A 16,965-nucleotide genomic window follows, 5' to 3' on the forward strand; every position below is an offset into this window, starting at 1 on the left:
AACTTACAGCAGTTCATTTAGTGGCCGTTCAAAGTTACAACGGCACTGAAAAAAGTAATTTACGGCCATTTTTCACAGTTACAACCTTTGCAGTAGCTCCACACTCATGTGATCAAAATTCAGATGCTTGGCAACTGACTTATATTGATGACAACTGCAGTGTCCCAGAATCCTGTGTTGCGACCTCCTGACAAGCAAAATCAATGGGGAAGCCAGATTCACTTAACAACCGGGTTACTAACTTATCAGGTGCAATGATCCACTTAACAACTGTTTGCAAGAAAGGTCATAAAGTCGGGCAAAACTCACTTTTAACAAATGTTTCACTTAACAAACAGAAAGTTGGGGCTCAGTTGTGTTCTTAAGTCGAGGACTGCCTGTGTTTATGTATTGATTGTTCATTAGGCTTTAATGTATTTCAAGGGAAACACCAAGTTTGATTTTGGCTACTGATGAAACAGTCTTTCATCTGGATGTTAAGTAGTGTGTTAAAAATTGTATACCAAGTTTATTCAAGCCTATTATAGAATTAGAAGTTGGGGATTTTCATGAAATTGCCAGTTACGCAAATCTTCCCTTTTTATGTGTAACTTGCCCCCATTGACCTAAGAGGAGAGAATATTGCCAGTCTGCCCAATACTTTTCTGATTACTGAGATTGTGCAGTAGAGTGCAGTGTTAGTATCCAGTACACTACAGTATACAATTATCATCACTAGAACTATAAAATATATACTCACTGCAGTGCTACCATTGAAAGGTTATTGAAAAGTCCGACGTTTCTGTGGGTTTATTTGATTTCCTAAATAATCTTATATATCCCTGCAGCTATTCTTCTATCTTTGCAGCCATTTAAGCGACATTTGAAAAATCAACTCTTCCTCACAAATCTGTGTTCTCTTGTGCTCTGCTTTTTCTGAGTGCCCTTCTGCCCCCAAGCTATCATATACAGTATGTCAGTGGTTCTCAACTGTTTCTTCACCACAGACCCCCTTTAAATACCTTTTGTGGCCAGGGACCCCCCAAGACTTAACTCAGGATTTAAATCATAACATTTCTTCAAGCCCTCATGGACCTCCTGTGATGACATGCCCTCCCCCAGGCTGCTGCAGTATGAGATGGATATATTTCTCCAGATGTATTACACTTAAATCCCCGTTATGTCCAACACTCCTGGAAATTATCAGATGTTGAGGTAGATTGTTCATTAATAGTAATTCTGACTTATGATGAAGGCTTGCTGTGTTTCCAAGTGCAAGTCTTTCTCAGCATTAACTGCCCAAGGTCTTTAAAAAATGGAATGTCAGAGATGCTAAAAAGATGACTTTCTTCTGTCTTTAAACAATTTCTGTGCCAATTTACTGTGTGACCCTTGGTTCTTTTCTATGCTTTGGGTCTTGGTGAATAATTTAATAAGCCACTAAATGAAGAATAATTGAAGTTGCAGGTTTAATTCTGCGAAATAAACTTCAGATATGGACCCCTTATCTCATGGTGTCAAACTTGTGACCTGCGTCACATACTGGCCCTGCCCCACCCGGTTTAGCGAAGGGGGAAAAAGTTCCGATACGTCACATGATGCCGCCATGATGACTTGAATTTGACACCCTGCCTTATCTGATTCAGGGCTATGGGATGGGAAGTATGAAGCTTTTCATGTTTTCTCTCTCATCACATTCTTGATCTGAATTTTCTATCTGGACTGTCTCCCCTTCCTCATCCCCCAACACATCTGGGATTATTTGCATTGGGGAATAAACATGTTTATACTGACAGTTCTTTCCCCTAAGTGTTCTGACCTAGGCTTCCCCAAAAAGCACTGAGCAGACTCTTTGTCCCAGCAAAACCCCCTTTATTGAGATGAGGTGAATTTCTTGCATTCACTTTCAGCCAAAGGCCTGGCAAACAGTCTTTTAAGGGTGTAATTAGGACACAGACCTTATCTAGCTTGGAGAACTGCCAAGTAAATATTTTCAAACGCAGTGCTGACAAGGAAGGACTCGGCACAAAGTCTCTGAGATGCACAGACAGATCTTCACTCTGCTGCAATGAACAAATGAATTGTTTCCTGCAAAAGCCCCTCCCCTTTTGCTCCTCTTTTAATCCCCATGGGAGGGGCCATTCACCGTCCACCTAGGGCTTACATCCCACATCAACCCTTAGTTTGTAATTGTTCTTTTCTTTTGGCAGCTCTGTGCATGTGTAGGCTGGGAAGTGGCTCCAGCTGTTCCCCCACCTCACTGCTGTCTGACTCCAAAGGCAGCTGATAACCGCCAGACTGCCCTGGCTCCATCTCTGCCTCTGATGCAGAGCCCTCATCCGAGTCTTCCTCAGTCTCCAGGATCGGCCCATGTTCCTCCGCAACCTCCTCACTGTCCGACTCTGCTGCCAGCTCTGCTAGCTACTGGCAGGCCCTAACACTAAGTAGACATGGATGGGTCTATAAAGTCATAGGGAAGCAACTTTAATATAAAAGGATTTTGTTTAGCTTTTAATCTGGTGCAAGACTAGAGCAGGGACAAATCTTCCCATCTTGAACTGGATTGGTTCCCTACACCTGCTGTTTTCAGTCTTGTGATTGACTTACCACAGAAAGATTCCAAGTAAAGTTGGTTTCTTTAACAAGAGGGTTGTATTTTGAAGTGCACATACAAATGCACGCACTCAGATAATGCAGTATTTTTATACACCTTTATTCAGACTTAAGGATGAGTGGGATATCAGCAAATGTGCCAAAGACGAAATCAGTACATAATTCTTCAGACACGATACATTTAATTCAAACAATTATTCTATAAATCTATTCAAACGCCTGGATGAATAAAACAGTTTTAACTACTGGTTTCCAAGTGTTGGGGCCGATCAACCTCTCTGAATACCATTGGGGCAGCACATCAATCTTTGTTATGTCAAAGTTGATATACGTTGCCTTAAATAGGACATGGCCCGGAGACTGCAGTGAAAGTGTTGCAAGAAGCCTTGAGCATATATGCTCGGATAATTGCTGGGAAATTTCTACTAGAGCTTGACCACCCATGAAGATTGAATTGTGATGGCAGAATAAACAATGCGCTGTCTAGAAATTAGTATAGTCTCTGAACACATAGTTATTGTTTATCCCTGAGCTTGGGAATGTGGCAGCCTTGGGTTTTAATGAGTAACCATTAAATTTTCCTCCAGCAACCGAGAAAATGAGACCAGCTTGAATCAAGACTGCTTAAAACAAATTTTGAAAATTGCATGGATACTTTAAAAAGCTGTGAATTTCCTGTGTTTTGTATCGTAATATATTATTTTATCTAACTCTGCAAAGGTTCTATAGCTCTCTCAGTGGCAGAAGACCAAAGGAAAGTGAACACATTGAGTAAGAGGGTTTGATTTAGGCATCTAACATGGAAACTATAGACCAAGGGTGTTCAAACTTGTCAAGTTTAAGACTTGTGGACTTCCACTCCCAGAATTCCTGAGCTAACATGACTGGAGGAGGAATTCTGGGAGTGGAAGTCCACAAATCTTAAAGGTGTCAAGTTTGAAGACCCTGAAATAGATTAAGAAGCAGCTTTTGTGGACAAATGCGTTAGATTGTTTATCCTGCCTCTCCTTCCTTTTTATATTCACACCTTTTCTTCCAGGACCCTGAAACCGGACTTTGTCTTGATCCGCCAGCATGCCTACAGCATGGCTCGTGGTGGAGACCATCGCGGCATTGTTATTGGCTTGCAGTATGCAGGCGTGCCCAGCGTCAACACTTTGCATTCTGTATACAACTTCTGTGACAAACCTTGGGTGGTGAGTGGCAGAAGATAATAATTGAGCAAAGAACCAGATCGATGCCACTGTACTGTAGATTCTGTATTAGAACTAAACATAGAAAATTTAATATTGTAAATTAAGGAACGTATTAAGGTGGAGGACTTGCCCTTGTTTCTTTATTTTGTGAAAAAGAGGTATTCGGGAGGGCTTACTACATTTTACTAACTTAGTTTTAAGCTGCTTTTGGATGTTGTAAAATGTTCAAATACAATTATCATTCATCATTCCTACAGTTAAAGAAACAATTAAACAACATCTTTCCAACAAGAGAAGGTAGCAATTTTTTTAAAAAAGCAAGTAATGTCAACTAATTAAAACGTCTGAGTAAACAAAAGTGCTGAAATAATTGCAGTATTGTATTAGTTACACTTTTCACAAAGAGGCTCTTTGTCATCACCTAATCTATCCAAGATGCCAACTCTCTTAACACATAGGTAAGCTAGCTTAGAAGAGATGATCCTAGAATTATCTGGTTCCCAAATTCTTTGTGTATTTAAAAGATAGGCATGAGTGCACTGTAAGTTGGACTTGGAAGGAGATAGGTAATACTATTTTTCTTGGTTGGGTGAGTTATCAGTCATGCTGCATTCCACATTAGCAGAACCTTTTAGCTTGTCTTTGAGGATAGCCCATGGACAGCATATTACAAAAATGGCCAAGTCATGCATGTCTAGGCTGGCTGTGTAATATGTCAGCACCTCCCTAGGAGTCAGCTAAGTGTTACTGATGATGGTAGACATTGTGTAGGATTTCTGACATTTGCAGTTTGTTCTGCTAATATTATGAAATTATATTATGAAATTATGTTCAGGCTCAAGTAGAGGGAAGGAATTGCAAAGAGGGGGTTGATAGTAAAGTTAACCTTAGAAGCTTGTGGAAATTGATTTAGGAATATCTTCCTTGTTTCTTACTGCACTGTCTCTCCAATAGTTTGCCCAGATGGTCCGCCTGCATCGCAAGCTCGGTCCAGAAGAATTCCCCCTCATTGACCAGACATTCTATCCCAATCATAAGGAGATGGTAAGTTGGACTGGCATGTGGAAGGCTGAGGATCTTTCTGATTATGTGCAGAGACTAGCACATTCTGAGTGCTCTGGCCCCTTTAATAATGAAAAGGGCAAGTAGCCATTTCTGAGCTGGACCATTGAGAATGAACATGTTTATGCATATATCTATGCATATAGCTATCATTAAAGTGGTTTTCAGATATAAAACATATCAGAGTCATTCCTTCTTAGCCAGCATGTCTTCATTTTCCTGTTCAAAGATGAGTCATGTATGACAAGGCTTGACTTCTGAATGAAGTGGCCATACTTCAATCTGCACTAATTTGAGTTTTTAATCATCTGTTCAGGGTTAACGTGACTACAAAAAGGGACATAGACTGCATTTGGGCAAATGTTTTCTCATAAATCTTCTAAGGAAAGACTTTGTCTAGTGGAGGCAGAGGTGAAATGCTCCTATGTTGCCAATAATGCTTGCAAGAAATCATTTTTATCTTAAAAGTGATGAAATTATTTTTCTCTTATAAGTGAAAACAAATCTTGATAATTACTTTGATTAATGTAACAGATAAAATATTAGTTTAATGAATCTAACATAACTAATATAATGTAATGTAATATATTGAACAATCAATATACAGTAATTCTGGGTATACAAAGGCTCAGATTGTTTAGGTTGCACTTTGCTGGTAAACTGTTCTTAAATATGGACCCTCTTAATTTGCTTCAGTATTCAATACTTACTCTACCATCATACTACTTGTTTGTGTTTGCAAGTAGCACACCCCTTTTTTCTTCCTTTGGAAAACTTGGAAAATGTATTCTAATTCTCATTTACAATATTTGTGTTCTCTTTTTCCATCTTAGCATCTCCTGGAGGTTAATTTACACTTGTGACATAGCAACCCCTTCTCATAGCTTCATTCCTCCCTTCCATCCAGTTCTTTCTATTGGGAGGTGTGGGCAGAGACTTTAAAACCGATATAATCCTAGTATAATTCTAAAACACAGTGATGAAAACCAAGCTTGTAGAAGGTTAGCTTACAATTTCAGGGATTGTACAATTTACTTGAAGCTCTGCAGATGAGCCCTTACCCCCATGGCTTGCCTCTCTGTGTGATTAAGGGTTTTAGAATGTACTAGTTGGGCCTCTATAGTGCCTGCTCACTTTCAAACTGCCAAGAAGCCACATATTACTACAGTTATATCTTAAACAGGTTTGGAAGGGGACTCAGGTTCAAAATAAGCATCAATGTTCTCAGAAAGTAATATAATATCCAAACAAAGGAGAAGTTATTTAAAGAGAACTCCTCGTAGTTATTTTCAAAGTGCAGAATAATTTTATGTGGTCTTGGGATACAAGGATGGTTTGGCTAAATGTCATTTCCCTTTCTTATCCTTTTCGTTTCTATAGATAGCACTCTTGGCAGGAACTCAGTCATTCCTTAAAATGCATACTTTTCTGCTCTTTCTTCTAAATCCTGTATGTGTGCGAATTGCAATCCTTTGATCTTGCAGTTATTCAGTGATGGCTTAAAAATACTTCTCCTGTGCTTAGAGATATGCAGTTGTTAATGACGGTTTCATGTTTCCACACTGGATATTTGGCTGAGCGGTGCAGCTTTGGAAGATGGTTTCTTTACTCCTAACCGAGGATGTGGGCAGTGGAATGGTAAACTTAGGATACCCAGACAAGAAGAAAGACTAGAGTTATAAGGGAAAACTGGAAGACCCTTTGGAGGCTGTTCTACAGACTACTGAAAGCTTCTTCTGTTCCTTTTGTGAAAATTATCTGCATACATTCTAGGGTTTTTTCTCAGAAAAAAACACCTAAAAGTATTCCCTTGGGTTTTCTTTAGAGGAACCACTGTGTCCTACTATAGAGGCTATTGCCAGAACCAGTACAGAACTTGAGCAAGCTTAATTGTTGGAATTGGCATTTATTTAAAAAGAGACAACTCAGATACAAACGGAGGGATTGTCAGGGAGAGGAGTACCACTCCAGAGTCCATAAGATGTTACTGCCTCAGGAGGCGAGACTTGCGAAGGGACCCAGGTCCTTGGGAACTCAGGGATTGCCAGGTGCAGAAGTTAGCGCTCTCAGACCGAGGCAGGCAAGCCAGGCGCTTGGCCTGAAGGCCATCCCATATCCGGGACATGATCCCATCTGTCCATAGGCACTGGTTGTCAGAAGAGATGAAACATGGCATGGAAAGGCAGGACATGACCTGTTGAAAGAATGGCAGAAGAACATGAGGACCGTGTGAGGGAGATGTTCCTCTTGAATATCACATAAATACTCCATTATCGCGTCTCTTAATTTCTTAGTTCTACGTTGTTGTAATCTAGGACAAGCAATCAAATAAGATGGGGCCAAAAACAACCCAAAGTTGTTGAGAATTGGAGATTTATATCTTATCAGGCATACATCATGTATTATATCTCCAGTCTTGGAGAATTTGTTCTGATTTTAATAGAATATACTATATGCTTCGAATTGAGCAAGGACAGATGACATTGGCTGAGTCATTGGTATATCCCTTTACAACCAACACTCAGGCAAAATTAACTTTAACCCCATCCTTCCAAGTCACTTTACCATTATCCACCCCATAATTCATTATTTACCAGAGTTGCTCATTCCCTGTTTAATCTGTGCCTATGTGTGGATGAACAATTGATTCTACATGTGACAAGCTGCATCTTTGTAATCTTCCCTTCTCCCTTTTTTTAAGATTGCAAATACACCCACTATTATCCTGCTTTATCCTTCTAGCTTTCCAAGAGGCTAGAAGCTTTTGCTTCTTATTGGTTGTCAAGAAGGAAAAATCCTTTCGATTCAGAATGGAAATTCAGGATATTAATCTTTTTGTAGTTTTTTTTTTTAAATTTCTATCAAGATCTGAATGAGAGTTGTGGTGGGCAAGCATGGAAAACAAAATTTTGTTCCAAATCTCCTCCTCCAAAACCAAAAATTTTGGAGGAGATTGGCTTCTTATCTTCCAGCTCAGTCATGTGCATAGAAATCTATGGACCTCTGCACTATCATCTACATGGATTGCATTTACTAGATGAATTGCTAGATAAAGCTATAAATATCATATGGATAGCCTTTACCAGGCTGATGCCCTCCAGATATGTTTGACCTCAATCTGCATAATTTCCCAGCTAGTATAGCCAATGACCATTAAACCTCGAGATTTTCAGAATTGTAACCTTAACCAAATGGAGGGCAATAAGCAGAGGAAAGTTATGAGCTCTAATTTCAGCTTTCAGGATAAGAAGGAAACACACACACACACACACACACACCCGTGTGTGTGTGTAATGTTTTTTTGGCTAGCCTGGAAATCTGCCTGCAAGCATTTGCTTCTGCTATCAGGTCCCTGAGACAGATTATTTGCTAGACCCAGACACTCACTGTGCAGTTGCAGCCCTTGCTGTAGTCAAGACTCAAGCCTCGTTTCTGTGCAAGAGAAAGCTGAGACCACGGCTGGATGAAGGAACAGGCCGTGATCATGACACGATTGCCATCCATCATCCCTGTTGGCCAAGAAAGAGAGAGAAATTAAAACAGGGAATATAAGCATTCTATCCGATACATTAGTTGCAGATTTTACTTTTATAATCAAGCTTTGGCTTGCTGAATTTCCTGTAAATATGTTAATATTGTACCTCTTCACCACCATAAGTGAAGCACTATACATGCTATTTTTCCCTTCCAGGGATGAATAATGAAATTTAATGTGGCTTCTGTTGTAAGGCAAATTCTTTGCCAAAATTTTTTTAAATTCGGTCCCCTGAATGAATAATGCATATAGAGTTTTGGAGTTGGTGGGTACATTTGTTTTTTAAATTTGGGCTTCTTCCTTTGTTGGTATTGCATTGACTTAGTAAAAGGAGAATTCTATAAAATATCTCTCCTGCTCACTCCAGATATTTTATTAAGACTTTATTCTTTAATATGCCAAAGGCAAAACTGAAGCTAAAGATTAGTTTAGATTATAGCGAAACATTGGGAAAAAAGATGCTTTAACAGTATGGGTTATATTTGATAGTGGAAGTAGGAGGGGAATCTCTAGAATGGCTTAACCAAAGACCAGACAGCTATGACCTAAACATGAGATAGTTCTAATCTGTATTGCAGATTCTTTGTTAAGACAGAATATAGATTAAATCAAGGTTTCTTCCAAAATTTGAGACAATGCGACATCTTTTTTCAATTAACAAAGTTGGATACACACTGCGAAATCAAATCCCATACTATTCATATGTGCACATAGCTTTCTGTGCATTTAGTATAGGGTTAAAGTATCTGTGATAGGTAATAAAGTTTTGTGTTCTGTATTTTGGGCAATTAATTCTGGATTTAAATTTATCTTTCCCACAAAACAGACTTCTGCTTTTCTTTTCTTTTTTTCCGCTGAGAGCAGAAACATATTGTTTGAGTTGTTTGTTATAAGCAGCTTTGAGGTTGGCCTTGGCAGAACCACTCACTATGGGGTAAAACTGTTCCTGGATTGTGTCATTTCAGACTGCAGGTGGGGGCTTAGTTTTGAATGCTTAGTTGAAAAAAATTCACTGCACACAAAAAGTAGATGTTAGAGAGAAAAGCTTTGGCCTGGCCTAGTTTTTCCATGACGTGCTGGTTTTCTAAATGTAAGAGGTGATTGTTTTTCTTTTGGGAATAACTCTCCAGTACGTAGCTTCATACTTATAGTTGCAACCAAGATACATTTTCTTGAGGTGATTACCTAGATTAGAGTGAGATTATATGACGAATATTTTAAATAAATGGTATGAATGAAAACAGTTCATAATATAAAGAATGCCTACAAAATCAATATGTTGGGCAGGACTAACAAAAGAGCTAAATTTTACAAGGAGCTGTGGACTTCCTATTATGTTCTCTGTCTTGGAGACATGTTGTGCTTCATCTTATCAGTTTATTATTGCTAATATAATAAATTTGAGACACTATGACATCCTTTTTCAATTAAATGAAATGTGATATGCACTGTGAAATGGCATTTTTTTTTAGACAAAAGTCTTTTCCAGTTCTCTGTGAAATGTTAAGGCTTTGTTTTGCCATTGAATTACAACTTTAAAAGATTGGCAAACATTAGGTACTACTAAAACTGAAACCAACTGTGAATAGTTGGGTCTTTCAGATACAGTAGTTTTAAATTATTTGTGGAGGGAAAATTCACAATTCTGTCCTCTTCCTTTTATGCTAAATATGATAGATTTCTCCAGTTTTTCCTCCCATTATTTATGTTCTTCACAAGAATATCACAAGTCTTGTTTTGAGACATTTTTCATCATGCTCAAATCTGTTTTTTATTAAGCATCCAAAACAAAACTCCAAATTCTTTAGCTATGGAATATTTTACTGATTTTCAAACTAGGGCCCATGAAGGTATATACCATGCCATACTATAGTCCCTGATACAAACATAAATATAAACATATATATTTAAAAACCAGCTTTTAGCTAGTTTAAAAATCTTGGAAGAGTATCAAATCTCACAAAAGTTTGTTGTTGTCACAATTTTGTTAGCTGCTTGCTGTTCTTGCCTCATATTTCATAAGATTTAAGCTGGAAATACCAAATTCTTATGAGATTTGGCAAACTTAATGATATTTCACCTATTAGTATTATTAAAGAAATTTTGGAACCTTGTGGCTGTTACCAATGCAATTCCTGTGTGTATTTTGTTCCTGCATATGCTAGGTTACTGACCTTGACTGTATGTGTTAACCCTAAAAAAATGTATGATAATGTTATAGTGGCCTACGCAAAGATAAAAAAATAAAAATGTCTGAATTTGTTTTCAGTTGTTCCTGGTCTTAGGGATCACTCTGTACCTGCAATGACATATTCTTCCCCTTTGAGTGGGCCCTTGTGTTCATAACCACAGAGGCTTTCCATAGCTGGAGTGTAGAGAAAGCGGACATCTTGCATCTCTTCTGGCCCCTTATATACCTGGAGAAAAAGAAGAACAGGAATGTGTACAGGGATGGAGAATTATTCAGACCAAGAAGGGACTACCATGTGGAAAAAAGGAAAGTCAAGGCTGCTACTTGATATGAGGTTTTCATAACCCTACCAGAAGAACTTACATCGTATCTGCTATTCTAGGTTAGAGTTCAAATACCAGTTTCAGTATAAGCTGCTTGAACCAATAGATACCAACAAATTTCTCATTTTCTTAAAGTATGTGAAGACTATTGGCATGCTTGAATAACTTTAATTGGATTCCCCCCATTTTTTTCAGACTTAAGCAATTATGGAGGAATGAGATAGCAATATAATAATCAGAATCCATGACATTTATAATGAAAAATGCAGAATTGAGGACTTGCAGATAAAGATATCCAGTGAATTTTGTTTCATATTATTTTCCAGAAATATTTTTTTCATAGACTTGTGTCTTTGAACTGTTGGATAAGGCATTATAAAAAGCATCTTCTGTTAACAGTCTCCTTAAAGGCAGATTTGGTGGAAGCTATTAGTTGGTCTCTTGGTTTCTTTCAACCATGGAAACTCACTGGATAATTTTGGACCAGTCACAATTTCTCAGAGTAGGTTACTTCCCAGTCTTGTAGTGAGGTTGCAGAAAGAAATGGAAATACTTATCAAATAATTAAAAGGAAGTGCTTACCTTGGTTGTTTTGATTTCATGGCGTATCCACCACACAGGTTCTCCCACAGAAATGTTCACATGCTGCTTGCTGACACCCACAAATTTGCCTCTTATCACTACAAAAAAGAGGTGGCAAGTAACATCTTATTTTCCTCAGTTCTATCATTAACTACTAGATATTTCTTTGGTTTTAGCTGAAGGATTGTTTGTGACCTTTTAAATTCCTGGAACCTCTGATATAACTCCTGGCTTGATTTAGTCAGCTTCAAAGCCTTAAAGTTCAATTTCTGCCTGGTATCCTTGAATCCTGCTGTAAAATGATACACAATGCCTGGGTAGGGTCAGTGGTTGTCCTTCAGCTTTTTATTTTGGGTGATTTTGAACTGGTTGTAGAGAGCAGGCAAGGGGCTCTTATCAAGAAATCTCTGGGTTCTTTTCAGGATTTAGAGATATCTACTACACAGATTCTCACACAGTGAATGTGGAGTTACATTATCAGCTATTTTTTGGACCATTGAGAATTATTCTGTGACTATACAGTTGTTCTCAGAAAGTATGGGAAGCACATCTCTGTCTCTCTTCCTCACCACTTCCCCAGAATAGGTTTTGAGTATTACATCCTATGTTTGTGTGGAGATGGTGTATGACGGTGAAGGACTTGACTTCAGAATGAAAAGCCAATCTGAACTTTTCCCTGAAGACCAAACCACTCAAGCAGCTAGTGCATAAATACCACTTCAGTAATTGGTAACAAGAATAACAAAGGACATTAAATAGATGAAAATATGTTTACATGTATCTCAGATCTGACAACACAGCCACAAACATCTCAATAGTATCTTTCATTTAACTTGACTTGAACTTTCAATTATCTGTTGCTGAGTGTATAGTAACAAAGTCATGGGCGAATCTGCACCGATTTAAAGAAAACTGCAGGAGAGAAAAATGCGAAAAAGCAATCTGTCTATCCCTTAGCCCCATGCCTTTCCTGAAATTGCTTTCTGTGAATTTTTCTATCTAGAAGAACGTGGAGGAACAAAATGGTGGGTTTTCTTTCTTTCTCTTCTCTCAGCTCCTCTAAACTGTGGCTCACTATGTTTATGTGTGCTATGCTAACTGCACTGTTTTATGAATTCAGAATCAGAAAACCATGGACTGGTATAGTGCTATATTGTTAAGTTATGTTTGGGAGGAAGCAGAGTTCAGGTATAAACTACCTGCTTGATATGCGGAAGATCCCAGGTTTAAAATTCAGTTACCTCTAACTAAAAGAATCAGATGGCAGGTAATGGGACTGACCTGAAGAATGTAAAGTTATGTTTGAACATCATGCTACGCTGTAGCAAATGTTTGTTATTATTGCAAACTAATGCATTCATTCCCATATATTGTTTTCTTCCCATCTCTACCACACGATAACATATTCCACTCTTATTTGTTTAGTTGTAGAAATGTCAAAAGGCTGCTGTTTCAGGACATCTGTCAACCTGTGTTTTGTTTTAGAGTAGCTTTATCCATATGAAACCATACTTTGATATCCCTTTCCTAAATCACGAATTCTTAGCTGCAACGGGACACTACTTGAGGGCTTACACACAATATTTTTTAATGACAAAACTTGTGTGAATGTAGCCAGAACTGGTCAGAATAGCTAGTATGGGGATCTAATCTGACTCTGATCTGCAATAAAACTATAAAATTGTGTTATAATTTAATATCATGTTCTAATTTAATATCCGTGTGACCATCTGGAAGTTCACTGCATGATTCTGAATATCATCTCAGCTCCCCCGTCAGAGTCATTGTCTGAATAAATTGGATGAAGGGAACACTATAGATGCTGATTTGAGTTTATGGGGGAAAGGCAGGATATGAATTAAGAGACAGATATACAAAGAAGCAGAGATCACCTAACCTTGTGCTAAAGGCATTAAAATAGACTGAGCAGGTATTTCATTACCCAGAGGTGAATACTTGTTCTTTTTCCAGCTGTTTCTCTTATTCTTGCCTGAATGTTATATAAAATCCAGGCATTTTTCAAACAATGAAAACAAAATTGAAAAATCTCCAAAGATTTAAAAAATTGAAGCCAAAAGAATTGAATAGAAAATATGTTGTCCGTTAGAATTGGACATGCAGATTAAACTTGTCCATCGCTTAACTTGTTTAAATTGAAGGTACTGAATTTTCTACTAAGAGGTATTCCAAGCTGGTAAACAATGAACTTCCAGAAATATGGGGATTGATTCTATTGAATAAAGGAACAGCAACATAGATTGCATTTAAGAGCACCTTATAGGAACAGTGCTAAACATCTGCGACTTGTATGTGCATAATATCATAATACTTAATAAGATTTCAAAGGGAATAAATTCCTATATTTAAATATTTCCACAAACAGGCAAGATGGATAAAACCTCAGCATTCCCTGATACAAAACAAGTTTCCGTTTAGACTGCCAATTTATTTAGCAAGGTTGGGAGCCATCTCATCTGCCTTTAACAGTTGCCTGATCTCAGCAAAGGAAAATTTTCTGGTATACATTAAATTTGGAAGGTGGGGGAGGGGGGAATAGCATAATTTCTATACTAGACTGCTATGGAAAATTACAGAAATTCTGCCAGAAGGAAAAATAAATAAACAAATAAACAAAAGCCGGCAATCTTATTTCAGTTGTAATAGGCTGAGGAGTTGATGGGTAGAAATCTTCTCAGCCTTTATTCTTTGGAAGTGTTCCAGAATAATAAATTTATAGTGGTTCTAAAAGTCCTTCAACCTCCCCTTCTTACAAATGTGAACATTACGGCTTCAAATCATGATCATTATGTATTATTTCCAGGACCAGTGATAGCATGTTTTTCAGTGCCAGTTGCTGGGAAACAAACAGAGATGCTTGGAGGCATCTAGTTAAATACTATAGGACTCAAAATGCTGGCTTTAATAGATGGTGGCAGACAGGTAGTTTATCCAGCAGAGCTCCTCTTCTATTTTTTGTTTGCTAGAAATCACACGTGTTTCGGGTAAGAGGAAGGAGATAAGACATCAGTGTTGCCGATTGCAATCCCATCTTTCTCTTTCTTTTTTAACCTTACGGTGTTTATAGCTTTTATTTTTACAACTTTATTCACCCCAGGAGCTATGAGGGTCACCAAGTCCAACCCTTTGCTGATGCGGAAAATAGCTATTTCTCTGATCTGTAGTCATTTAGACAACTGGAAAAAAAATGAGAGTGGAAGAGTTTGCTACTTTTCCAAGGGAAACTGTTCCACTATCAAGCAGTTTATGCTGCCAGCTCCGTAGAAAGTTCTTAGTACTGATTAGTTAGCATCAGTGGTGGTATTCAAATAAAGTTGCCACCAGTTCGGTGGGCGTGGCTTGGTGGCTGCGCTTTGTGCGCATGCACACACTTTGGGTGCACGCGCCTGCCAAACATGCACTTTGTGCAGGCTCAGAGGGGTTCTAACTTGCTTCCTGCAAGCCTGCACAATGGTGGTCGCTGCAGCAGGTGCCGTACGGTGCTATTCTGCGCCGCGCAAAGCAGCTACGCTTTGAATTCTGGCCATAAAAGTGAGTATGGGAGCCCGGGCGGGCCAACCACAGAGCAGCGAAGAGAACCAGTTTGGTCTCCACTGCTCATCGTCGCTACTGGTTCTCCAGAACCGGGCAGAACCGGTTGAATACCACCACTGGTTAGCATAGCTTATCTTGTATTGTGAAACCACTGCTTTAATTTACTGTGCCCTTAAGGGTGGCTGAAGATTAAAGAACCTAATTGTTGAGAAAATAATTTCCGAATTTGGAAGCATATGCACAAAAAAATGACTTGACAAACATGTAAGTATATAGTAGATCACAGTTAATGAAATTTATGAGAGAGGGATAGACAGCAGACTGATGGACTATAGCAGAAACAATAACTTGAGAGAATGAGATAAGACACAGGGGAGAGAACGATTGAATTTTTATTACTGTATCTATGATCCAGGCACTCACCCATATCAGCGTTGCAGTAGGCAGCCTGAGGATGTCTAGGGGCACAGGAACAGGCTGCTGTTGGATCTGCCTTCAGACTGAGGAGAAAAACGCCGACCACAAGGAATCTGCACATTTTAGAATCCATTTTGCAGGGAGGAGGCGAGGAGAGAAGTCACTCAGACGCAGCCTGCAAGACAGAGGCAAAGTGTTATTCCAGGAGAAGAAGTGGCAGGAAATGAAGGGGTGTGAAAAGGAACATCAAATATGAAGTACCAGTGGAAACTCCTGGACTTGGGCAATACAGCTAGAGACAAGGAGGGGAATTCCTTACTGCCTGGATGAACACAACTCTTTGTGTTTTGTGGTATGGGCTGGGCAGGCAGGGCAGGATCTAAATTGAGGGTTAGATGACTGAAGGAATAAGCCCAGTGTGAGGAAAGACTCTGGTTTCATTTTGCTCAATTCATTTAAGGTGGCCTCTTCATACCCTCCTCCACCACCCGGCACAGCCTTAGATATTTACTTGAAAGAAGAAAGCCTTAGCAGAGCTCGGAGTGACAACCTGGCTGAACAACCATTTCTAACTTCAGAGGTTCCTGGGTGTCACAGGAAAAAAAAAAAAAAACGGGTAAAAGAGAGGGTGCTGAGGCTAAAAGAAGGGGAAGGTTTTCCTGGAAATGCTCAGTTTTACCAGAGAAATCAGCTGAAATTTCCAAAGTGGGGAGGTTACAAAGGGATCCCCTTGAGGTGGGAAAGAGGATCTAAAGAGGACTTGGTGCGCTGTAAAAGAATGGCCCTTCCCCTCACCTTTCTCTCTGTTGCAGTCTAGGCGTCTCCTGCCACTTCAAGGCTGCAGCTCCCAGCCCGGCAGGGATGGTATTTAAAGCTCACCCCGCTTCCCCCATGACTCCCCCTGCTTTTCCTGTCCTATCTGCCAAGGAGGCGTGACTGATCCAGCCTGTGGTTTTTAGCAGAGAGTCAACCATGCCAGGGTGGGGTGATCAGTGCCTTTACAGATGGGGAGGAAAGAGCAGCATTAGCAACTTCAGAGGGAAGAATTTGTCAGGAAGTTTTGGATTACTCAACTGAAAAAGAGAGTGGGTGATGATGGCTTAGAAGGCTGTCTTTGAAGGGGGAGGCAAGCAGGTGAAAATTCAAAGGGTGTCCAGTGGGTGGCACTATAGAACTAGTTCCCTCTCAGAATGTCGGCCTTATTAAAGTACTGTAGATGGTATGGTTTAGCATTCCGGCCTATTATTTCTCACTTGTTATCTGACTGCCCTTGCCCGTTTTCTCTCTGTTGATAGCTGCATCCATGTAGTCAAACTGGGCATAGTCAGTGGGAGATTAATAAGCCAGTCTGTGATTTGAAGGAAGGACAAACTTTTCAGACAAAATGAATATGCTGAAGTTATGGTATACAACGTGAACGGTACGGGACTGAAGACATACTAACTTAATAGAATGGAATTGAATGGAACTGAACAGAACAGAAAGATTATACAACCTTGTGAGGGCTCTGAATTT

General features: G+C 39.2%; 2 protein-coding genes across 3 annotated transcripts in view; one reads left to right on the forward strand and one right to left on the reverse strand.

Annotated features, from left to right (window-relative positions):
• The window catches only part of SYN1 (synapsin I), a 102,408-nt gene that overhangs the window by 34,132 nt on the left and 51,311 nt on the right, over positions 1-16,965 (forward strand). The window contains exons 4-5 of the mRNA XM_026711633.2: positions 3,632-3,788; positions 4,743-4,832. Of these exons, the coding sequence (XP_026567418.1) occupies positions 3,632-3,788; positions 4,743-4,832 (247 nt within the window). The remainder of the gene's footprint in view (positions 1-3,631; positions 3,789-4,742; positions 4,833-16,965) is intronic.
• TIMP1 (TIMP metallopeptidase inhibitor 1) lies at positions 6,737-16,382 on the reverse strand. 2 transcript variants are annotated; one of them, XM_026711485.2, is made up of 6 exons: positions 16,246-16,382; positions 15,457-15,625; positions 11,482-11,579; positions 10,685-10,802; positions 8,238-8,359; positions 6,737-7,044 (listed from the first exon to the last, which is right to left on the reverse strand). In XM_026711485.2, the coding sequence occupies exons 2-6, from the start codon at positions 15,581-15,583 to the stop codon at positions 6,835-6,837; spliced, it is 675 nt and encodes a 224-aa protein (XP_026567270.1). In that variant the 5' UTR covers positions 15,584-15,625; positions 16,246-16,382; the 3' UTR covers positions 6,737-6,834. The 2 variants fall into 2 exon arrangements, with proteins under 2 accessions (XP_026567270.1, XP_087781728.1); XM_087925602.1 differs by having other exon boundaries at positions 15,457-15,611; positions 16,246-16,344.

This window comes from Pseudonaja textilis, chromosome 2 (assembly GCF_049901715.1).
Source record: "Pseudonaja textilis isolate UNSWEBS1 chromosome 2, rPseTex1.2, whole genome shotgun sequence".
NCBI classification, from domain to species: Eukaryota; Metazoa; Chordata; class Lepidosauria; order Squamata; family Elapidae; genus Pseudonaja; species Pseudonaja textilis.

What these genes read in the sequence shown, in the direction of transcription:
- TIMP1 (XM_026711485.2), bottom strand. Translation starts at nt 15,583, where the DNA reads ATGGATTCTAAAATGTGCAGATTCCTTGTGGTCGGCGTTTTTCTCCTC. An exon ending in ATGAAATCAAAACAACCAAG is followed by an intron (nt 10,803 to 11,481) that starts GTAAGCACTTCC and finishes CTTTTTCTCCAG; the next exon opens with GTATATAAGGGGCCAGAAGA. An exon ending in GGAAGAATATGTCATTGCAG is followed by an intron (nt 8,360 to 10,684) that starts GTACAGAGTGAT and finishes CTTGGCCAACAG; the next exon opens with GGATGATGGATGGCAATCGT.